Source organism: Galleria mellonella, unplaced genomic scaffold, assembly GCF_026898425.1.
Source record: "Galleria mellonella isolate WM207_F2 unplaced genomic scaffold, CSIRO_AGI_GalMel_v1 utg312, whole genome shotgun sequence".
In the NCBI taxonomy this organism is placed as follows: domain Eukaryota; kingdom Metazoa; phylum Arthropoda; class Insecta; order Lepidoptera; family Pyralidae; genus Galleria; species Galleria mellonella.
The window spans coordinates 10,755,300-10,780,371 of NW_026442074.1; the positions used below are offsets into that span (position 1 = coordinate 10,755,300).

At 37.5% G+C, this 25,072-nt stretch overlaps 2 protein-coding genes across 2 annotated transcripts in view; one reads left to right on the plus strand and one right to left on the minus strand.

The window, feature by feature from the left end:
* Positions 1-25,072, plus strand: part of LOC113514974 (uncharacterized) — a 212,564-nt gene that overhangs the window by 145,495 nt on the left and 41,997 nt on the right. The gene's annotated exons all lie outside the window — the stretch shown is intronic.
* Positions 1,759-25,052, minus strand: LOC113515166 (RRP12-like protein). The gene is made up of 21 exons (XM_052896122.1): positions 24,820-25,052; positions 24,431-24,683; positions 22,894-23,020; positions 22,368-22,667; positions 20,799-20,882; positions 19,096-19,248; positions 17,672-17,904; positions 17,006-17,120; positions 15,658-15,819; positions 14,548-14,986; positions 14,098-14,309; positions 13,251-13,537; positions 11,722-11,907; positions 10,770-10,942; positions 10,168-10,379; positions 8,235-8,485; positions 7,215-7,447; positions 5,843-6,019; positions 4,136-4,295; positions 3,531-3,671; positions 1,759-1,940 (listed from the first exon to the last, which is right to left on the minus strand). Exons 1-21 carry the CDS (start codon positions 24,953-24,955, stop codon positions 1,853-1,855), a joined length of 4,122 nt encoding a protein of 1,373 aa, XP_052752082.1. The 5' UTR covers positions 24,956-25,052; the 3' UTR covers positions 1,759-1,852.

The following is a 25,072-nucleotide window of genomic DNA, read 5'->3' on the forward strand; positions in this document are numbered from 1 at the left end:
TATACCTATAGCGCAGGCAGGGTTAGCATTCCATTATCGTCCATTAAAAAAAAATATGCACTGTAAAGTGTGGACATATCGAGTATTACGTTCACCACAACGGAATAAATTTTGAAAACTTAAAACGTCATACAAAAGTCGTCTGTATGACTAACTTTGTAGCATTCATGTTTTTGCCGTGATGCAGCCGTACATGCATGGCTCTGTTTTGGTTTAAGGGATGAGATATGACTGAGAAATTACAAAGTACGAAAGCAAACATCATGGTGCTTGGAAATGGCAACGTTAGCAAAACTTTGATAATACCATAGTCATTTGGGGTTCTTCAAAAGGGGGGGGGGGGGGGTAAAGAGGTTTCTTCAGGGTCGGCAAAGCGCGCGTAATACCTCTGGTATTGCAGGTGTTCATAGGCTACGGTAACCACTTATCATCAGGTGGGTTGTATGCTTGTTTGCCACCTCAATGGTAAAAAAAAGAAAAATATTTTATTTATTCATTGAAGTGTCAGAATAATCGAATGCGGTAACTAGTAATTGTTGATATATATACGTACTAAAATTATATATATAAACAAAAAAAAATATATATCAATAATAAATATACTTACACATATATAATTATGGTATATTTTGTAACGTATTATAAACGTTGAAGTCTAGGCGACGGTTACCACTTTCCATCAAGTGGGCCGTTAGTTTGTTTGCCATTCTAAGTTGCATTTTTTTTTTATACAACTTAGAATGGCAAACAAGCTGACGGCCCACCTGATGGAAAATGGTAACCGTGCCTATAGATATGAGCGGTACCATGGACATAACAGAATATACTGTTTCGCCCATGATACCCCCCATGCGTTGCCATTCCTGAGGACTCAGTTGTTATTCCTCTGTACCCTGTAAATTTACGCATTCTTAAAATATCTTTAAAGCCTAACTGCGGTTGCCAAACCACCTGCCAAGCGTGGCAACTACTGACAAAACACCCAAATCATCAGAAAATTTTACTTAAAAATTATATGTAATCAAGAATCGAACTTGGAACCTCAGTGTTGTTGATTACCTTGACGCGACAAATATAGTTTTTTTTTGATGGGTGAAAATGGTATGGTAGCCCCGCCTGCGCTAGCGGGATACGCTGGCGGAGCACCAGTGAAGGGTGATAGATGAGAATGAAAACAGGCCAGTTAGCCCATCATGATGAATTCATTAGGAATTAACCATGATAGTTTCGAGGGGGAACCGCGAGGAGGTCGACTTGGTTGGGTATATTGCTAGCAATGGGATTCTCAGTCTCCATCACTAACAATCCCTTTCCCCCATAAAATATTAATTAATGTTTTTTTAATGTAATTAAGAATGGTAAACAAGTCGACGGTATGTATGTAACCATTGTCGTACGGGGGGAAGGGATTGTTAGTAATGCGAGCTACCAGTTCCATTACTAGCAATATACCCTGTCAAGTCGAGCATCTCACCTGTTGGCCCACACTGGTGCCCGGCCAGAATTATACCGTCAGCGCAGACGGGGTTACCATTCCATTATCATCCATTAAAAAAAACCATATTCGTGCAATAAATGATTTAAATTTGAATTTAAAAGTCTCCCTCTAGTAAATACTGGCCTGTTTTCATTCTCATCTACCACCCTTCACTGGTGCTCCGCCAGCGTATACCGTTAGCGCAGGCGGGGTTACCATACCATTTTCACCCATCAAAAAAAAAATACTGGGTTGTTGTAGCAATTAATAAAATAAAACAATTGTTATTAAAACGTAAAGATCACATTATATTTATCTTAATTGCGAACAAAAAGTAAATATACACAATAACGATTACAAGATCTTGATATAAAATCACTTTCTATTTTTCGCTTTAATTTTGCTGCCTTTTGTTTTTGATTTAACGATGCCCTTGAATTGCTTCGACGTGATTGCTCTCGTTCTGTAAAAAAAAAAAATATAAATAAATATATTAATCCTAAACTAGTATTATAAATGCGAACGTTTGTTTGTTTGTTTGTTGCGCTTTCACGTCTGAACCGCTGAATTGATTATGATGAATTTTTGTATAGAGATAGAATAGATTTAGGGCCGGCAAGGCGCGCGTAATGGTTCTGGCATTGCAAGCGTTCATAGGCTACGGTAACCGCTTACTATCAGGTTTCACCAGAGGGAGACTTTGTACAAAAGTCGATTGCTTGGGTACCACTGTCCCATTCGTGTTTCTACCGTGAAGCAGTTGTGTTTGCACGGCTGTGTTTCGGTTTGAAGGGTGGGATATGGCGTGAATTTACAGGGTACAGAGGAATAACACCTGAGTCCTTAGAAATAGCAACGCATGGGGGGTATCATGGGCGAAACAATATACTCTGTTATGTCCATGGTACTGCTCATGTCTATAGGCGACGGTTACCACTGTCCATCAGGTGGGCCGTCAGCTTATTTGCCATTCTAAGTAGTATAAAAAAAAAGGTGGGCCGTATGCTTGTTTGCCACCTCAGTGGTATAAAAAAAAGATGGGGCTCTGGAGAGGGTTGTAGCTTACTTTTACTCCCGGCCAGTGAACATATATATCAACCACGTGAACGAAGTCATGGGAAAAAGTATATAGTACTTCCTTTCCGGTTAAGGGAACCTAATGGTCAAAAGACAGGTAGCAGCGTTCCTCTTAAAACATCTCCAACGTCTAACGTTAAAACCGCTGTTATTAACTTTATGGAAAACTTATGTCCAGCAGTGGACGGATAACTTTCAACGAAATAATAAATGGTGAATATAAAAAATTAATTTATTTTTTATAGCCTCTCATTTATTTTAATTTTTATTGCGTGATAGATGATGGCTAGAATGAACAGGCAGATCAGTTAGCCCATCGTGATGAATACACAGAATTCCGATGGGATCTTCACAGAGCCTTACGGGGAGCGACCTCACCGTTCCGAGGATTTCTAAACGTTGATGGGCCACAGCCTCAGATTCCAGGATTTTGTTGAGCAGCCGTTTCTTCGCTGCGTGAAAACAGTGCCTCGACATAGAGCTGTAACCTATTTGTGGACACACTGGCGAAACCCTATATTTTATTGTGTATAAATGTTTGTTTAATGGACAATGACCCGTTATTGTCCCTATCATTGTTTTGAGGTTTTTTCTATCTAGAAATAAATGATGATAATCACTACATAGTACAAAACGAAGTCGCTTCCCGTCTGTCCGTCCCTATGTATGCTTAGCTCTTTAAAACTACACAACGGATTTTAATGCAGTTTTTTTTTTAAATAGTTAGAGTGATTCAAGAGGAAGGTTTATATGTATAATACATGCATAATATTGTAGAGAAACACTGATATTTTTAGAGGTTTCTAATGTAATGTGCACCCGTGCAAAGCCGGGGCGGGTCACTAGTAATATAAATAAAATCTCATTCAAATTTTAAATACAAGAATGGTGCATTTTTAGTGGCATTGCTCTATTCACAAAGAAAAGTATATGACAGACGTTTCTACCTCTATTTTATAAATAAATCACCATTTACCTTCTGTTCAAGTTTTTCCTAGACAGTGGCAGGTACGCGTAGGGATCGTGTTTACCCTTCTTCTTGACATCGCCTTTCGCCTTTTTAGACCTAAATTCTGTGCCGACGGTTGACGCTACAGATGCCGCTGACCCAATGGGCCTGTTTAAATAAAATAATTATATAAATTAATACTTTTTAGTAATAAAATGAAATTGTTAATAGATGATAGTATATAGAGACACGAATGCACCTACAGGCACACGCACACACACACACGCGCGCGCGCACACACACGCACAAACACACACACACGCGCGCGCTCACGCACTCACACACGCACACACACACACTCACGCACTCACACACACACTCACGCACTCACACACACACTCACGCACTCACACACACACGCACGCACTCACACACACTCACGCACTCACACACACACGCACGCACTCACACACACGTTCTCAGAAATGGCAACGGAACATTTTTTTTTATATTTTTTTATCTATAACTTACACATGACTTTCGATTCGCAAGTCCGTCTCGCACTTGACCGATTTTTTTTTAAATATAATATTTAAATTATTGAGAAAACTTGTTCCGTCCAACATGCTTACCTGTGTATACCTTTCCCGCCAGCCTTGTATTTGGACGTTACCGTGGCGGTGGAAGCCTTACTACGGTTGGACCGTCCGCTCTTGATACTGAGTATGTCGTCGTAGCGACGCTTGGTGCCCGGCTTGATCAGTTTCGATGATTTTCCTTGGTTTTCATCGTCTAAAAAAAAAATCATAAAATCAACAATATAAATAGACATTCTTAAAGGGCCTCCTGAAAATCAGTGTCGTAGCTTCAGATTTGAAACTGCGACATATGCTGAGTTAGGTCCTTTGAATATACACTGCTACATTCATTTTGTTTTTTTTTTTTTATGTTTTTCTTTTTATTCTAAATTCAAAGTAAAATAGTAATGTTATTATATAATTGTGTAATCTTCATTATTATGTTGTTTTGACATATGTAACATGTATAATTTATATTATATTTCCTAATTAGCGATTGTATTTAATTAATGATATTATTTAAATGAAAAGTTTGTTTAGTGTATGTGTAAATAGAATAAATAAATAAAAATAAACATTCTCACATGCTGGAAACTAAATAGATCGCATAGAGGGCAAAGGGATTGTTAGTAATAGGGTGAAGTAGCCCCATAGCTAGCGTTACGACACCTACTCTGTTTATCTGCAATATTTTTAATAACTTCGCGGCACTACACTTTCACAATTCTATATATGTATTCTTTAGTGCACTTGTAAGTTACATATAAAATAATGGATTTATAAATGTTGTGAGCAAGGGTTTGTTTTTATACAAAAATAAACATTCTCACATGATGGAAACTAAATAGATCGCATAGAGGGCAAAGGGATTGTTAGTAATCACCCACAACACCAGCGGTGCAAGTGCTGCCCCCATACTCTTTTCTTGAAGGTTATGTTGTCGTATCGGTTCGAAATTGCTAAGTTGATTCAAAGAATGTTTATCTGCAATATTTTGGGATGAAATAACTGTGGCGCGTTGCGGTGGTGAAAACTACACTTTCACAATTCCTCAGAATATATGTATTCTAGAAGATGCACAGAGATGCAACATCTCTGCACAGTTTCAGTGGATCAAGCCGGACATATAAAATAATGGATTTATAAATGGTACTGTTGCCCACAGGTGAGAGTATTCCAAGGGTTTGTTTTTATTTAGGCGGTGTTCTGGCATGAAATATCGTCTCAGAATGAGCACTCCTAACTTTTTGGAAGCTATCGGCCTTCTCCTCCTGATGGAACTGGACGTCGCAAGATATATCAACGCCCAGTCCGCGACTTTTTATAGAAATGAGCAGATACGACAAACGGCGTCTTTTTTGCGGTAAACGCGCAGAGTATACTGTTTCGCCCACGATACCTCCCATGCGTTCTTTTTGCAAGCCAGTTCGAAATTTAAATAAAACCTTTTATTAGTTACCTCCTTGGTAGCCAAGTTTCGAAGTAAAAGGTCATTCCATTTTTAAATTACAGGACAGATATGAGTTTACATAGTAATTTATCTGGCCGCAAAACACGACAGATATGGATTTTCATACAACTATTGCCAGCCGCTGCCCGCATGTATCTGGCCAGTACGGCAATTTTGATTTATCTCTAAGAAGATTGTCAAAATAATGCTCACATTTCTAAGCATGTTTGAGAAAAAAATATTTCCATCTAATGTACGTACCCACATTCGTACAATAAATGATTTGATTTGATATAAATGTATTTACATACCCGTATCATCAGTGTCACTGTCGATGTCAACGCTCGGCCTCGGCTCGTCATTATCATCGTCACCATCGAACGCGTCGTCCGTGATGATCAGCCGCCCGTCGGGTGCCGTTCTGAATCCGCCGTCTTTCTTCTTCTCTTTTACTTCTACCGCTTTCTTCTTTTGATTCGGATCCGTTGCTGGTGAAAACATTAAAAGATAATCGAAAATCAGATAACAGGCCGATGGAAGGTGGTAAGTGTTGGACCCTGATGGAAAGTGGTAACTGCCCGCGCATGATGGAAAGTGGTAACCGTCAGACCCTGACAGAGTGGTAATCATCAACCATCACGACATTTTTCATGAGGCTACTGGGAACGGCTTATCCAAAGCCAGGGGACTACAGATATCTTAAACCGCAGGATATCGTTAAGGTAACACAAAGGATCTATAAAATGATGGTATAAGGCAGGGGGAAGCACAAAAGATCCCAATGGGTCGACGTGCAACGGCTTAGCTGACCCCATATGCGAATATAAGATAAGATAACCATCACGACAAATGTGCATGGTGTTAGTCGATCATGCACGGGCTTTTAACGACCATATAATTTTAGACATAGTATATTTAAATTAATACACTTAATGTTAACAGAGATTTAAAAGAGTAACTGTTGAGTTTTTCTTGTGAGCTCTTCTCAAGAGATAAAAACCTTCTAAACCCTACAGTAAATTAAAAAAAAAGACGATTTAAAAGTGCTTGTAAACAAGCATATTAAGATAACTTGAATTTGACCCCTGATAGAATGTGATAGTCGACAGCCCTAGATGGGTTTTTTTATACAGCTTTGAATGGCAAACAAGCTGACGGCCCACCTGATATAAAGTGGTAACCGTCGCCTATAGACATGAGCAGTACCATGGACATAACAGAGTACACTGTTTTGCCCATGATACCTCCCATGCGTTGCCATTCCTGAGGACTCAGGTGTTATTCCTCTGTACCCTGTAAATTTACGCCATATCCCACCCTTCAAACCGAAACACAGCCATGCAAACACAACTGCTTCACGGTAGAAACACGAATGGGACAGAGGTATCCAAGCAAACGACTTTTGTATAAAGTCTCCCTCTGGTACAATGGTAAGCGGTAACCTTACCAGTTATTACAGGAAAGTGACAGTTAGTAATGAGGTCTAACTGCCCCATTGTTAGTAATAATTCCTATTAGGTTGACCTCTATGCAGTTCCCCTGAAAACCATTGTGGTTAATTCTTGTTCAATTAAACAGGATGGGAAAACCTGCTTTCATCCTCATCTATCATCTTTCAGTGGTGGCCTGTCAACAATAGCGTTGGTGAGTAGCCCATTCCATTATCATCCATTAAAAAAATACCCGTTATCTTCCTAGACGAGGACACGTCAGCCAAGTCGACAATATTTTCAGGATCGTCCTGGATCCACGCCTGGTTCCTGGCAGTGGCCTTGTTCTTCTTAACCTTCTGTCTGGGCCTCTCGTCCTCGTCGTCTAGGAACTCCATCTCCGAGTCTGAATCTTTGAGTATGTCTTCTAGGGTCTTCGATGTGCCCTTGATTGGTGTGTCCGTTTCGGAGTCACTTGATTGATCCCTGAAAGATCATTTCCGATTAATGATAATCAATAATTGGTCTTGCCCACAAAAGGATGGGGAGATGTGCCCAGCTGTGGGACTTATTGGATTCTAGTGGCAATAATAAATATTAGTAGAGAGAAAGAAATGTACTTATGTAAGAAATAAACCTTTGTAATGTTGCAATAGGAGTAAATGGTTTTGAAATACAACCAATTTGAGAATGAATGAATAAATATATATTTGCAAGAAACACGGCAACTATACAAATGTTAAAATAATAATAAATCCACATATATCGCCACATTAAGGCGTGCAACATTTAAAATACTTAAATATTTTGTACAAAAGTCGATTGCTTGGGTACCTCTGTCGCATTCGTGTTTCAACCATGAAGCAGTTGTATTTGCATGGCTGTGTTTCGGTTTGAAGGGTGGGATACGGCGTGAATTTACTGGGTACAGAGGAATAACACCTGAGTCCTCAGGCATGGCAACGCATGGGAAACAGTATACTCTGTTATATCCATGGTACTGCTCATGTCTATAGGCAACGGTTACCACTTTCCATCTGTTTCCCTGTAAATTCACGCCGTATCCCACCCTTCAAACCGAAACATAGCCATGCAATTACAGCTGCTTCACGGCAGAAACACGAATGGAACAGCGGTACCCAAGCAATCGACTTTTGTACAAAGTCTCCCTCTGGTAAGTAGTTAGGTAGTAAGGTAAGCTACATCAACAACCAACTTTTATATTACAAAAATTACGAAAGAAAAATTAACAGTATCAATTGTTACCACTCACTTCTGTCCATCCTTGATCCTCTTCCTTCTATTCTCCATCTTCCTTATATTCCTCAGTCTTCGCAGCATCACCTCGTCATTCACTAACTTCTCTATCGTGTCGGCGCCATACTTCCTCACCATCTTTGTAAGGAAGTAGCCTATCTCCAGCCGGGAGTGACGTTTGCAATCGTCAGACATTGTACAAAGGGCTTTGAAGATAATGGGCAGACTGCCAGCTAGCACTTCACTTGGTATCACTTTGGTGTAAACCTGAACAAAAAAAAAAACATTGATAACGTGGTCTTAGAGGCTTTGAAAGACGACAGCTTTAGGCTTAGATCATCATTAGGCATCATTATATCAGCCTTTAATTATACTCTGCTGAATGTAGGTCTCCCCCTATCGGGGGGATTTGCTAATAGTTGCCAATTTTGACAGCAGCGTTGGCAACTGCAGATAGGCTTTGATTTTTTAGGAGGGATGCTGCTGCCTGTCCCATGACCATTAAATTCCCTTAATTCCCTTTTACCAGAGGGAGACTTTGTACAAAAGTCGATTGCTTGGGTACCTCTGTCCCATTCGTGTTTCAACCGTGAAGCAGTTGTGTTTGCATGGCTGTGTTTCGGTTTGAAGGGTAGGATATGGCGTGAATTTACTGGGTACAGAGGAATAATATCTGAGTCCTCAGGAATGGCAACGCATGGGGGTATCATGGGCGAAACAGTATACTCTGTTATATCCATGATACTGCTCATGTCTATAGGCGACGGTTACCACTTTCCATCAGTTGGGCCGTCAGCTTGATTGCCATTCTAAGTTGTATAAAAAAAACGACATCCATGGGAAAGGAAGGGTTGGTCCATTCTATGCCGGGATCCTATATTCCTTCCGACCCCTTGTTCGATAGAAGAATAAGATTATGCAATTCTTGCGCATGCTCTTCAAAATGCAACCTATAGGACAAGGGCTTCTAAACTTTTAAAACAACAGAACACCCACCAAAAAACTTTTATTATATGGAACCCCATAGCAAACCATTACAAATCAAAGAGACTGTAATTTAAATACGAATATACACTTTTTTTTATACTACTTACAATGGCAAACAAGCTGACGGCCCACCTGATAGAAAGTGGTAACTGTCGCCTATAGACATGAGCAGTACCATGGACATAACAGAGTATACTGTTTCGCCCATGATACGCCCCATGCGTTGCCATTTCTGAGGACTCAGGTGTTATACCTCTGTACCCTGTAAATTCAGCCAAACCGAAATACAACCATGCAAACACAACTGCTTTACGGTAAAAACACGAATGGGACAGAGGTACCCTAAGCTATCGACTTTTGTACAAAGTCTCCCTCTGGTAATTATTATTATCTTATTTGAAATATTTAAAAAAAGAAACACTTTATTCTTTAACTTTTAATGTAAAAAAATGTCTACTTTAGGAATCATTACCACAGAACCATCAGATCAGTCTTTAACTATCCATTGCTGAATATAAGTCTCCTTCTGGCTTTTGCCAGTAGTTGCCACGCTTGGCAGGCGGATTGGCAACCATAGTTAAGCTTTGGAGGTGTTTTAAAAGGGACCCTGCTGCCCATCCCTCGTCCTCTCTAGTCGTAATCGGCTCTTACGACACCCACGGGAAAAGAAGAGGTGGCCTATACTATGTTTTTTTTATGGTTGAAAATGGTATGGTAACCCCGCCTGCGCTAACGGGATACGCTGGCGGAGCACCAGTGAAGGGTGATAGATGAGGATGAAAACAGGCCAGTTAGCCCATCATGATGAATTCATTAAGGAATCAACCATGATAGTTTCCAGGAGGAACCGCGAGGAGGTCGACCTGGTTGGGTATATTGCTAGCAATGGGATTCTCAGTCTCCATTACTAACAATCCCTTTCCCCCCGGCCTATTGCTATAGAATACTGTTAAAAAAATAACCTTAATGAAACTCAAAGAAGCGGCCACTATCTCCCTGTTGTTAGTTTGCATTTGCTCAGCCACTTTCTCCAGTAGATCCTGAACAGTCTCCAGGCCCATATCTTCGGAGAAATTGAAGAGTGCTGACGCGATCGAACGTAGGGTGGCGCTGACGATGCGGGGAAGAGGGGCAGACAGTCCTGATAGCAACAGTGATAAGAATCCGCGCATACCTGGTGAAGAATAATACTTGAATAATATTTGTATAATTAACAATTTTTAATAATTTAAATAGAAAATACATATTAATTACCGCATTATTTAAACTAATATTATATATGGATATATTATATTAAGTTTTCCTTTTTATTTTTCCTCTATTCAATAAGGCATCGCCTACTTATTTTTCTGTTTGCCAAATGGTAAACTGGTAGAGAACACCGTCCGGTGTTAAGTCCGCCAAATGTACATACAGTTTACATAAAATCACTGTGCATAAAGTTTAAATAAATTAAAAAATATATTTATATATATATATATAAATATGCCAATTTCAATCTGTCTATCCATGCAAAATCGGACTGGATTGCTAGTTAATAAAAATAATATTAATAAAAACCAACCTCCTTCTTGCGTCTTGAGCTTGTTACCAACACAACTGATAACGTTAAAGGCACACTGCCTGCATTTGGAATTGATGTCCTTCGTGCATACCACAGACTCTGCTACAGCGCTCTTCAGTAGCTTGCTGTCCGCGTTTACAGATGGCATCGCGTTAATTAAGTGCTCTATGCATCTGGAAATAAGGTTTTTTTTATCGTAACAACGATAATACAACGATAAATCTAAATAAAAAAAAAAAAGAATCGAAAGGTAAAGTCTTTGAAGTTGTCTTGAAAATATTGCTCCCAGCAATAAGACCGCCTTACTTTACTTATACAACTGTATCGTTACATCTATTGATGGGCCGTTTGGTTCCAGCATAGAATAGGCCATCCCTTACCTTCTCGTGGATGTCGTAAGAAGCGACAAGGGGAAGACGAGAAAATAATATTATTACAAAATAATTAACAAAAGCTACAAGTAAGAAAGAAAGAATTTATTAACAGAATCATGCGACTCACACGGTAACAAATGAAGCTAAGTATAATAATATAATTAAAAACAAAACAAAAATTCTCGACACCAGTGTTATTTTTTTTTATACAACTTAGAATGGCAAACAAGCTGACGGCCCACCTGATGGAAAGTGGTAACCGACGCCTATAGGCATGAACAGTACCATGGACATAACAGAGTATACTGTTTCGCACATGATACCCCCCATGCGTTGCCATTCCTGAGGACTCAGATGTTATTCCTCTGTACCTTGTAAATTCACGCCATATCTCACCCTTCAAACTGAAACACAGCCATGCAAAAACTGCTTTATGGTTGAAACACGAATGGGACAGAGGTATCCAAGCAAACGACCTTTGTACAAAGTCTCCCTCTGGCATGTCCTCTCCATCTACTATTTCTTGTACCATTTTGTTTAGTGACCAACTACCTTAACAATGTTACTCGAGTACTTACCTCAATCTGGCCGCTTTACTGCTATCAGCGACCTTGTTCAGTGACGTCATCAACAATTTCTTTACTTTCTTATAGTTGGCCGTCAGGAACTGCTTGCAGTTGTCTCTGTCACTCTTGAAGATCTCCTCTAGTATCCTGTAGGCTTTCTTGTGCTCCATTTCGAGTAACTTCGCCTTGTCTTTGTACCTAAAATTACAATGGAGTATAGAGTAAATCTTTAAAAAAAAAATTAAAATCTACCACAAAATTATAAAATATAGATAGACAGTCTTCATTGTTTCCTCTAAAAGATTACAGTAGTAAATTTATTATAAATACAAACAATTATTTATTTATGTACACTTTATTGCACCATTTATAAAATAGTAAATACATTTAACTGTAATAAGAAATGATACAAAAGGCGGCCTTACCGCTAAGCAATCTCTTCCAGACAACCTTTGGGTAGAGAACATTGAGAAAATAAAGAAAAATAAAGGGTAGGTGGTTATATATAATAATACTAATATAATAGATATTAGTACTATTATATATAAACAAATATATACAAAGATATATACATATATATGTATATACATATATATACATAAACAAATACATACATAAAATAAATACACAAACTTAAAAGTACACATACAACAGGAGAGTGACACTGGAAGATGAAGATAGAACATGGGAAAAAATAGTTACTTAAAGGGAGAGATAATGGGCTTTAACAGAGGTTTTGAAACTAGCGAGAGATTGAGCGCACCGAATAGAGGTAGGTAGTGAGTTCCACAGGCGAACTGCCTGTACAGTAAAGGAATTAGAATAAAAGGAAGTGGAGTGGAGAATTACAAGAAGTGATCAGTGAGAAAATAATGGGCGGCCTTACCGCTAAAAGCGATCTCTACCAGGCAACCTTTGGATGGAGAGGAGTAATTATAAACTAACTTTTTTTATGCAACTTAGAATGGCAAATAAGCTGACGGCCCACTTGATGGAAAGTGGTAACCGTCGCCTATAGACATGAGCAGTACCATGGACATAACAGAGTAACTGTTTCATCGGGTGTTATTCCTCTGTTTTTTCAAACCGAAACACAGCCATGCAAACACAACTGCTTTACGGTTGAAACACGAATGGGACAGAGGTAATACTTTTGTACAGTCTCCTCTTACATACATAAAACATAAACTTATGTTTACTATATAATCATTAAATAACTGATGGCCCACCTGATGGAAAGTGGTAACCGTCGCCTATAGACATGAGCAGTACCATGGACATAACAGAGTATACTGGGTCACGCATAATACTCTTTATGCGTTGACATTCCTAAGCTGTTATATATATATATTACCAGATCACTTGGAACTGATATATATATATATATATATATATATATATATATATATATATATATATATATATATATATATATATATTGTATATTTGAACAGACCAGTTCCTACTAAATGCACCCGTTCACGAGTATGACGGATGATTCAGCTATCGTTGTGTTCAACAATATTATAGGATTGGCTCACCTTAACTCATTCTTCTTTGTTTCCCCGCCATCTTCTTCCATCGCGTCCTTGTCCTTCTTTGCTTTTTTAAACTTCTTCGGATCTTCTAGCACCGTCTCGCAAAGAGGGTACACCCATTTGTCAAACAGTACAGCTATTTGATCGCTATCCTGGTACAGTACCAGCAGCCTGATGATGTCCAGAATGGACTCCCTTTGGAAATGATTGTCCTGTGATAACTCTAATTGCTGGAGAGCGTTCTTGAAGAGTTCCTCGCGGAGTCCTTGGTCACTTATTGTTAGATATACCTGTAATTTTATTACAATACTAGTTTTTGCCCGCTACTTTGTACGCGTGGCGTATTTAGGTAGGAAAACTAATGGAATAGATCACTTCTAGATGGCGCAACAAGATAAAATATGCACCAGATTTTAAGTTTGACTTTCAGGAACACAACATAGAAAACCACATTCAGTTTGGTGTAGTAGTTTTTCTATGCTGCCAGAGTAAACATATTATATACCAGACAGAGATAGACGGAGAGGGAGAGACGGAGAGAGAGGGAGATGGAGAGGGAAAGAGAGAAACGGAGGGAGAGAGAGAGAGAGACGGAGGGAGGGAGAGAGAGAGAGACGGTGAGAGGGAGAGAGAGAGACGGAGGTAGGGAGAGAGAGAGACGGAGGTAGGGAGAGAGAGAGACGGAGGTAGGGAGAGAGAGAGACGGAGGGAGGGAGAGAGAGAGAGAGAGACGGAGAGGAAGATTTAAAAAATATTGTTTTGGCTTCTATCACCTTTATTAAAATCGCTCACATCCATTTTTCTTAAATATCTCCTATCTTAAAATTTTATTATGTTAGTACGAAGGTACCTGTATAGTTTCCAATGCTGCCAGCCTCTGCCCTTCAGCGGTGCTGCCCTTCGCCGGTGTCATATATATGTTTAGCAATATAGGCAGGTAGTTCTTAGCAAACCTGGCCAGTTCCGCCCGATCCGCCTCGTTGTCGGCCGTACACGCGATCAGTTTGCGTAGCGCTTGCATTATGGACAGACGGAACTCCGGGTTGTCCTTTAATACGTTACCTGTAAAATATTATATATGGGTAAAAATTAAAATATCTTAGGATAAAAAAAAAATATTTTCCAAAACAGATATAGTAAATCAGTTGTAGTATATATAGAACTTTTTAAATAATCAGAAACATTCCAAATTTAATTATTTTTGAAAAATGACATATAAATGTGACTTTGTCAAACTACGTTACGAACATTCTTAATCGTTTTAGACTCTTTTTAATTTTAAACCCCATCGAGAACTCACCTAACACTCGTGCTACAGCCTTGAAATTCTCCTTAACATCTTGTGGGTTGTTACAGAAACTGGGCAACAGTGCCCAGAACTGGTTACAGAGTAGCTCGTACGTGTGCGAACCGGGCATGTCCTTGGCTTGAGACAGCTCCCTGGACCTCTTTCGGCAGAACGTTGCCATTTCTAGTATCTCCGTCGCGAAATACTTTATATTGGAATTGACTATCTTTTCTTTTAGGACGGGTAATAGCCAACTTCTGTCGAGGTTGATGCTCTCCGGCGAATCCCTCAGTGGTATATTTTTTAGGACGAATTCAGGACCCAGGGATTTGATCGCACAGCCGGTGGCGTATTCTACTTCTTTCTCGTTGTGGAAATTGTGGCTCTCGCGGCGATCGTTCATCTTTTTGAGTAGTGGGCCAAGGATATAGGCTACTTTTTCAGTACCAATCTGTGGGAAAAGTTAGCAGTGATATTTCAAATAATAATAATATAAATGTGAAAGGAAGTTTGTCTGTTACCTCATAGTGTTTTAATCAATTACTATGAAATTTGGTACACATATTTATTATCATTATTTCAGCCATTATCTGTCCACTGCTGGACATAGGCCTCCCCCATAGACTGCCATAAAGAACGGTCTTGAGCCACCTGCATCCAATGACTTTCTGCAATGCATTTGAGGTCGATATTCCATCTAATCGGGGGTTATCCTACATTGCGTTTACTCTATATGCATTGCTATTTTAATTGACTTATAGTTTGTTAAATAATTTATAATAGCTTGTGTGTGTGTGTGTGTATGTGTGTGTGTGTGTGTGTGTGTGTGTGTGTGTGTGTGTGTGTGTGTGTGTGTGTGTGTGTGTGTGTGTGTGTGTGTGTGTGTGTGTGTGTGTGTGTGTGTGTGTGTGTATGTATGTGTGTGTGTGTGTGTATGTATGTATGTGTATGTGTTTATGTGTGTGTGTGCTTATAGCGTTAGCGATAGTGAAACTACCGTTCCATTACCACCCATAAAAAATCATTTAGAAAAACATGTATGTAGGTAGGTTTATTGAAAAATTAACATATTTATATATCCTCGCGGCTAGTAAAAGCTAGTATAATAAGGATATGGCATACCTCAAAGCATACAGCTAATGTCATGATAACATGCTTGATGGCATGGTTGAACGGGTTGTCTAGTCCTGTGCCAATGGTCTTGTATATGGATTCCACATGTGGTTTGTATTTAGGAAAGTCCTCGGAATCAATCGCTAGCTTCACACAGTCCAGTAGCACGGCCTGTGAAAAAAATATATAGAAACACAGAAATGAGATTCATTCGTAAAAAATATAACTGTAGTTTCTTAACTAATATTAATATTACAGTTTTATAAGGGTACAGTAGTTGTGGTTTTAGAACTGGGCTCCTAAATAGGTTCAGATAATAACCTGTGTTACATATATCATACATCCCTGGGTCAAATTATCTCACCTAAACAACAAATGCTTAAAGAGATACAAAAAAGAATAAATAACAGTTGGTCTCGTTGTTGGTCACCAAAAGAAATAATGAAAAATAAGTCAATACCAGTATCTGACAAGAAAAAAGTTTATAACAGTCGCATGCTGCCGGTGCTAACATACGGCTGTCAAACATGGGCTTTAACAAAACAAACTATACAGAAATTAAAAGTATGTCAGCAAGGAATGGAATAGAGTATACTTGGCATCAGATTGAAGAACAAACAGCCTCACTGATATTCGAAAACGAACTGGCATTACAGATGTGACTCATAAAATAAAAAAGCTCAAATGGCGATGGACTGGGCACATCATGAGGTCATCAAAAAACAAATGGATCCAAGATTTAATTGAGTGGTATCCGCGTGTTGAAAAAAGAAACCGAGGTAGACCAACAAGAAGATGGGAGGATGATTTGCCCAAAGGCTGGAGACAAGCTGCAAGGAATCGTTAACGATGGAGAAATATGGAGGAGGCCTATGTTCTAGAACAATCTGAAAAATAAGATGTTGCTGATGTCAACATTAATTATTTATACATATTTACAATTTAAAAAAAGAATCTGTAATTCAGGAATAAAGGCTATTTTTATTTTAATAACCTGTGTTAAGGGGCAAAGGGAAATTAATATTGATGTAAAGTAACTACAATAAGGTTGTATACATAATTTATCAATTAAAAATAAACAGAAACTAAAATACAATATCTTACACATTGGTAATATAGTATATATATTAAGCTGCATCAAACAATATTTGTTCCGTTTCCTCATATTCCATAGAAATATATATATAAAGCAAACAAGGTGACGGCCCACCTGATGGAAAGTGGTAACTGTCGCCTATAGACATGAGTAGTACCATGGACACAACAGAGTATACTGTTTCGCCCATGATACCCCCCATGTGTTGCCATTCCTGAGGACTCAGGTGTTATTCCTCTGTACCCAGTATGCAATACGTACCTTCAACGCATTGGTGGACGCCGAGGTGATGTCCGCCACATCCGACAACCACAACTCGGTAACACAGATGTTCACAAACATTGGCAGATTCGGCATACACATATTGAGATCCAAACTGTATATAGAAACAGGCAGATTAATATGTGTAAATGTAATTTCTTTTTAAATAACTAATCTATATTAATATTATAAAGAGGTGAAATCTGTGAATTTGGATGTTTGGGATAATTTTCGGTACTACTGATCCGATTTTGAATTTTTTTTTTATTTTTAGAGGAGGAGGATATATATATATTATTAGTATTTGAAAAAATCGGCAAACAAAATATAATAGAGACTAAGAATTCCATTACTATTTGTGTGCTGTAAGTAATGCAAATAAAATATCTATGTCTCTCAAACAGGTCGAATAAATTATATATTTATTTAAAAAAATAACCTCCAAATGGTGACCCATCACTCCCACATACCATCGTGAATAGTGAACATACAGCATACTGCCCTGGCTGGATTGTTAGTTAGTTATTATATTTGCCAAGTATATTCATCACGATGGGCTAACAGACCTGTTTCTTTTCATTCTCACCCATCACCCCTCACTGGTGCACCGCCAGCGTATACCGTTAGAGGTTACTGTGCTATTATCATCCATTAAAAAAAAGAGACCTGGCGAGGCAGCAGTAGGTCTGCTGCAGCACGGCGGCCCAGGCCAGGCCCTGCGCGGCGTCGGCGGCGGGCGGTCGTGCGGCCAGCAGCGCCCGCGCCAGCTGCGCGGCGAGCGGCGCGGGCAGGTTGCTGCGGCCGCGCGCCGACACCAGCGCGTGCAGCGCGTGCAGGCAGCACGTCTTTATGTACACGTTGTTGTGCGTCATCAGGGACAGGACGGCCTCGCAGCACGACTGGAACATCAATGGCAAGGTTACATTTACTGGAACATAAATATGGGATTGATATGTCTGTTATGTTATGTCCATGGTACTGCTCACGTCTATAGGCGACGGTTACCACTTTCCATCAGGTGGGCCGTCAGCTTGTTTGCCATTCTAAGTTGTATAAAATAAATCTTTACAAATATGCGTCTTTATAGCTTGTTTTTCTAAATCTTTATGTCATCCGCAACAATACAATGATACAGCAGAAGGGTAACACATACATCCCTCTCTCTCTCGCACACTGTCCCTCTCTTTCACTTAAAGATGCGATCGTGTATTCGTTTTAAATAATAATTGCGTTCCAATAATTTTTTTTTCAACGAAAATAATTCTACATACATATATACTTATTATAGGTCACAATTTGTCATCTGCTAGCATACATAATACATTGATATAATACACACACGCAATCGCGCACGCACACACACACATGCGCGCACGTAAACACAAGCACATGCACATATATGGGAATACTTGTAGAAACATCACTGATATATGTTATGGCTGTGTTTATTATTTATGTGTTTTAGGCACTGTATGTTTTCCTAGTAAAGTAAAATTAAAATACTAACACGGAGAAAGAATGGAAGAATGTACTACTAATATTAAATATCCTATTAATATCAAAGTTTATAAAGATGTTTGGATGTTTGTTTATCTCTTAATGACGCTTAAAAATTTGGACACATTCGAATTTGACAATTAGCTGACAAAAAGTTTACCCGTTTTTGAGACTCAATGCTGTATCTATATAATCTAAGAGCTATATATATATATATATATATATATATATATATATATATATATATATATATATATATATATATATATATATATATATATATATATATATATATATATATGAGCCTTAACCCTTCTTTGCATGATTTTTTTTATTGGTGAAATAAGTCAAGGTGAGGTCATGTTCAAATTAAAGGAAAAATGAATAACAAAATAAATGTGACAGCTATGTTTTTTTTCCGCAATGAACATTAAAAAGGTATCCAGACACGATCAACTTAAAGTGAACTTGGTCTTTTATATAATTTTTGGACATTCAATGTTATGATGGAAATTCCCACCGTTATGCAAAGAAGGGTTAAAAACGGATCAATATTTATATATAACAATAATATATATTTATAAGGTATATACCTTTATATATTCCTTGCTAAATATTGGCAATATATCGCGGAGCATTGTCAGGGTATGCAATACGGAGCGATGACCCGACAGGAGGGCTTCCGCTTTGATTTGCGACAAGCAATATTCCGCCACGCGGTTCGACGCAGGGTGCACTTTCGGTACCTGTAAATATAAACGTTAACACGTTGACATTAAACTATATGATTATATCTATATGTATATAACAACATTCCAAACCTCCTCGCGGTTCCCCCTGGAAACTATCATGGTTAATTCCTGATGAATTCATCATGATGGGCTAACTGGCCTGTTTTCATTCTCATCTATCACCCTTCACTGGTGCTCTGCCAGCGTATCCCGTTAGCGCAGGCGGGGTTACCAAACCATTTTCACCCATCAAAAAAACATTCGGGACCCATACTAAGGTTGCCTGGAAGAGATCGCTACATAGCGATAAGGCCGCCCATTTTTGCCTAGCTTTTATATTTATGTAATTAATTATAAATTTTGTATGTGTATATCTTGTTATTTTTTTAATCTGTATCATTCTTCGATTAAAATGATTATGTAATAAAAAAATATTTATTTATTTATTCATTAAAAATAAATATAACATTATAACAGCAAAAGCAGGAATCCATAATCATAAGAAATAAGAAACACTGATATTAGGAAGAAAACCAAAATAAAAGATGCTCTTCAGCATAGTATGAAACAGAAGTGGAGATGGGCAGGTCATATAGTGAGGTACAAAGATAAAAGGTGGACTCTCCAAACAACAAAATGGCGAGGTCCAGCAGGAAAAAGAAATGTTGGAAGACAAAGAAAGAGATGGGCAGATGACATAATAAAGATAGCAGGAAAAAACTGGACAAGTATTGCTATAGATAAGAGAAGTGGAAAAAGATGGAGGAGGCTTTTACCCTTGGGGACCACGGAAGTGGATAAAAAGCTATAATAATAATAATAAAACAGCAAAAGCCAAATCAATGTTATAAACCTAGTGTGCTAACATATAAAATTATAATAAATGTATTTAACAGAGAGAAAAAATTTACTGATTGCATTTTTGGCATTAGTATGGATCACTAATCACCCCCTGATAGTTATTTTGGTAATATATTTCATGTACAGAATTGACCTCTCTACAGATTTATTATAAGTATAGATATAGATTAGTGTGTATAACAATAAAGTATAAAATAAATAAATAAATGAAATGAAATTTATTTGTTATAAAAGTAGTATATAATAGATGGTATAGTTATTTATATTATATAGATCTCACTTTTAGTCTTTACAGACATGCAAATACATATTTGAATTAATCTATTATATTATTATTCTTTATATAATTCAATTAAAGTTACATATTATACATTTATTATTATTATAAAAGTAATGAAATTATTGTTATAAAACTGTCATATATTCATGACGAATGTTAAAATTATATCAAGTTTGTATTGTCAAAATATTATGTTTTCTAATAATTATAGTTCAACATCGTTTATATAATCAATTATTGAATAGTAGCATTTGTCAATTAATAAATTAAATAATTGTATTTTAAATTGTGTCGATGGCAATTCCTTTAAAGGGGTCGGTAGTTTGTTGTATATCCGGATACATATAAACTGGTACTATAATTTCAGATAAGGTAAACAGAGATGTATCTAATATTACAGTAATGAAATGTAGTAATTATTTACCTTAATTTTCTGATCTTCCGAGGGAATCATGAAGCAGCTGGCTCGCAGTATAGACGTTACAGCGTGCTGAGCTGCTTTGCGTACCTAAAACAGTTTTCTGTGTAATTCTGGGGACATTTTTAACATAATTTGCTGTAGGTTGAGATTTCAGCTACGCGAACTTGTATATTTTATTTTATTACATTATTGTTGGAATTTCGAGAAATCTTTAGTAAAATAGGATTTTATTATGTTCACATGTAACAAACATACATAACATGGGGGGAAAGGGATTGTTAGTAATGGAGACTGAGAATCCCATTGCTAGCAATATACCCAAGCAGGTCGACCTCCTCGCGGTTTTCCCTGGAAACTATCATGGTTAATTCCTGATGAATTCATCATGATGAGCTAACTGACCTGTTTTCATTCTCATCTATCACCCTTCACTGGTGCTCCGTCAGCGTATCCCGATAACGCAGGCGAGGTTACCGTACCATTTTCACCCATCAAAACAAAACATACATAACAATACTAGTTTTTACCCGCGACTTCATCGTGACGAAGATATGTTTACTGACTGAAATAAAAAATAGTGTATATCGTTGTCCATCTCATATAGTATTTTTTTTTTATTGTTAGGGAGACAAACGAGCAAGAGGTCCATGTGATGGAAAGTGGCTACCGCGTGTATATGTGTACCAAATTGCATAGTAATTAATTAAGCTGTTAAGGCACCATAACGTAAGAAACAAACTCACTTTCACATTTGTAATATTAATAAGAATTGCCAAAAATAAATGTAATAACTTATAAATATAATTTAAAGTTCATATTTTTTCTTTAAGCATCTTAGAATAGCAAACAAACTGACGGCCCTCCTGATGAAAAGTGGTAACCGTTGCCTACAGACATGAGCAGTACCATGGACATAACAGAGTACACTGTTTCGCCCATGATACCATATATCAGTTGCCATTACTAAGGAGTAAGGTTATTCCTCTGTACCCTGTAAATTCACGCCATATCCCACCCTTCAAACTGAAACAGAGCCATGCAAACACAACTGTTTCACGGTAGAAACACGAATGGAACAGAGGTATCCAAGCAACGACTTTTGTATAAAGATCAGTTACTTTTATATGTATAGAGTATTAATATTATAATCAAGAGGTAAGAGGGAGACTTTGTACAAAAGTCGTTTGCTTGGGCACCTCTGTCCCATTCGTGTTTCAACCGTAAAGCATGCATGCATGGCTGTGTTTCGGTTTGAAGGATGAAGTGAGATATGGCGTGAATTGACATGGTACAGAGGAATAACAACTGAGTCCTCAGGAATGGCAACACATGGGGGTATCATGGGTGAAACAGTATACTTTGTTATGTCCATGGTACTGCTCATGTTTATAGGCAACGGTTACCACTTTGTATCAGGTGGGCCATCAGCTTGTTTGCCATTCTAAGTTGTATAAAAAAAAACTAAAAAATGTATATAAAAATAAGGCCTTTGATAGTCAGTTCTAACTGTATAACCTTTTAAGGACATGATGTAATGTAATAGATAATCAGAACTATAAAAATAATACTAACCTTAGGTTTCGAGTGTAGAGTAAAAGCCAATACAGAGTCGAACACTTTCATAGTAGACGAATCACTCCACAATGCATGTTCCTGAGCTCTGAGCAGCACAGACAGACAGCCTATGGTACTTCGTAACAGCGTACCATTTTCTGTTTGTTCATTATTCTCTAATATGTTGGTGAAAATTGTTGCCGATTCTGAGAATTGTTTACGAAGAACTGCTTGAGGTACAGACTTTATCCCCATAGATAGTAATGACAGGGTTGCCACCAAACTTTCTTCGCCTTCGGAAGCTTTTAAAGTCTCCATCTGTAATAAATAAATATTGCTAAAATAAAAACTACAAAACTGATAGACATACATTTTTTTTTTAAAACAATACACATTTTGATGAATTGACATTTTTAATAGATCATATCCTAGATTAACACATAGACATAATTTTAATCTTAACCCACACAGGTAAAACTAAGGCAATAAAACTAGTGAAATAAATGTTAAATTAAGATGGCTATTGAAACCTATGTATTCTCACCAATGCAGCAAAATATTCAGTGGTAGTTTCCTTTCCTCCTTGCTCCTTGATCACTTCAGTGACGGCTGCTAACACAGCCAGCATCTCTTTGTGCACTGCGTTGTTTGAGTCAAACTTCTTCAATAACCTGTTTAAAAGGAAAACAACAAAAATCCATAGATATGAATAGGAATACTTAAAAGATAATTAATATATTATAAACAGAAATTTTCAATAGTTAATTTGGTATGAACAGAATTTTTCAAAAGTCCAATTGCTATAAATAGGAATTTCACACAACTATGATTACTATAGATACATTTTTTTTTATACAACTTAGAATGGCATACAAGCTGACGGCCCACCTGGTGGAAAGTGGTAACCGTCGCCTATAGACATGAACAGTATCATGGATATAACAGAGTATACTGTTACACCCATGATACCCCCATGTGTTGCCATTCCTGAGGACTCAGATGTTATTCCTCTGTACCCAGAAAATTCACGCCATATCCCACCCTTCAAACCGAAACACAGCCATGCAAACACAACTGCTTCACGGTAAAAACACGAATGGGACAGAGGTACCCAAGTAATCGACTATTGTACAAAGTCTCCCTCTGGTAATTTATTATTATAATAGAACCTCTAGACTACTGGTGAACTGCTCTATTATTTATTTTAAATGTTTATTATTTATTGTGCATATACATACATATCTGTCATGCCTGTTTTCAATTTTTTTTAATGGTTGACAATAGAATGGTAACCCCGCCTCCACTAACAGTCTACGCTGGCAGGGCACCAGTGATGATAGGTGACAACAAAAAAGCAGCCTATTGTGATGAATTCACTTGTAATAGAAAAATAATAGTTTCCTGGGAGAATGGTATGCAGGTCGACCTGACTCTGTATTACTAACAATGGGGTTACTAATCCCCATTTTTAACAATCCATTATCCCACCACCTATCTCCTATTAGGGTAAGCGGAAACAATATGTGTACATATCTTTTACCTTAACTAATCAAGTACAATAGATGTCCTCGAATTGAGAGCCTGGTGATCTGCAAGACAGGTTATCCTAGTACTGACACCAGTCTCTCACAAAGATTGTTTTAAATTGTAACTTATGTAGTTGTAAGTTTTATTATATTGTTTTTTTTTGTGTGAGAAATAATTAAAAAATAAACCATATTATTTATGATATTTTAACAGTTGTGATTTAAATAGCCATTTAATGAAAAAGCCAATTAAATTTTGGAGTGAAATCTGAATCATCACTCTTTATCTCTAAAATTAATATTTTAATTTTGTTTATTTCCAGCAAAATTACAGCAAAATGATTGTTCTAAGTTTTTAATATATTGCTCAGAACTCCCTTCTGTTTAATTTACAATGGTACAAAATATAACAGTTTTGCTAAACTTTCAAATTAAAATTGTCAATTTAGAGGTGGATCAGAATGAACCACAATATCTCAGGTCTATCTTTTGATATATATTGTTTTCAATATATATTCATTTACCATTTGTCTAAAGAGACTAGTGTTTACTTACTTGCTAAAACTAACATTAGAACACTGGCTCCAATCAGAGGCAAATGTTTGGAAAGTCCTAAATGTTCCTGACTTCATTGACCCTGTGTATTCACTTTCTGATCCCTCATCGCCAGATTTCATGGACATATTTTCAAATTCCTTGGCAATGGTCAATTCCTTTTCAGCCTCCGACTTTTGTTTACCAGTACTGTGGCCATACGTGATCATAGCATCGTGTTTTAAAACAGCCTGCTGAGTTAAACCCGTATTGCCTAAAATAAGAGAAAAATAAACTTATAGGTTAGCATACGATTTTATTTACATGGAATGGAAAATACCTACAAGTATTTTAATTTTAGAGAGAAAAATTATTAAATGAATTAGGTACTAATTATTGATTAAACATACCCAAATTTTCCTGGAAAAACCGGGATTTTGCCATCTCTCTATATTTTTGAAGCTTTGGATTCGAAGTAGAAGATTGCCCTTTTTGCCATCTTTTTCCCTTAGTTTTACCTTTCAGTTTGGACCTGAATTTCCCCATATTTTCTTGTTTTTGAGATTATTTCCACATGAAAAATAAAAATATATCGCACGTGGAGTTCGAAGAAGTTATATTTTTGTCATGAAGGTAGCTACGAGTTGGTTATCAAAATGACAT

Coding starts and splice junctions, on each gene's coding strand:
- LOC113515166 (XM_052896122.1), bottom strand. CDS start 24,955: ATGGGGAAATTCAGGTCCAAACTGAAAGGTAAAACTAAGGGAAAAAGA. Junction 23,021..24,430: donor TCTAATGTTAGTTTTAGCAA/GTAAGTAAACAC, acceptor CCTTTTAAACAG/GTTATTGAAGAAGTTTGACT. Junction 19,249..20,798: donor CGGAAGATCAGAAAATTAAG/GTAAATAATTAC, acceptor TTATATTTACAG/GTACCGAAAGTGCACCCTGC.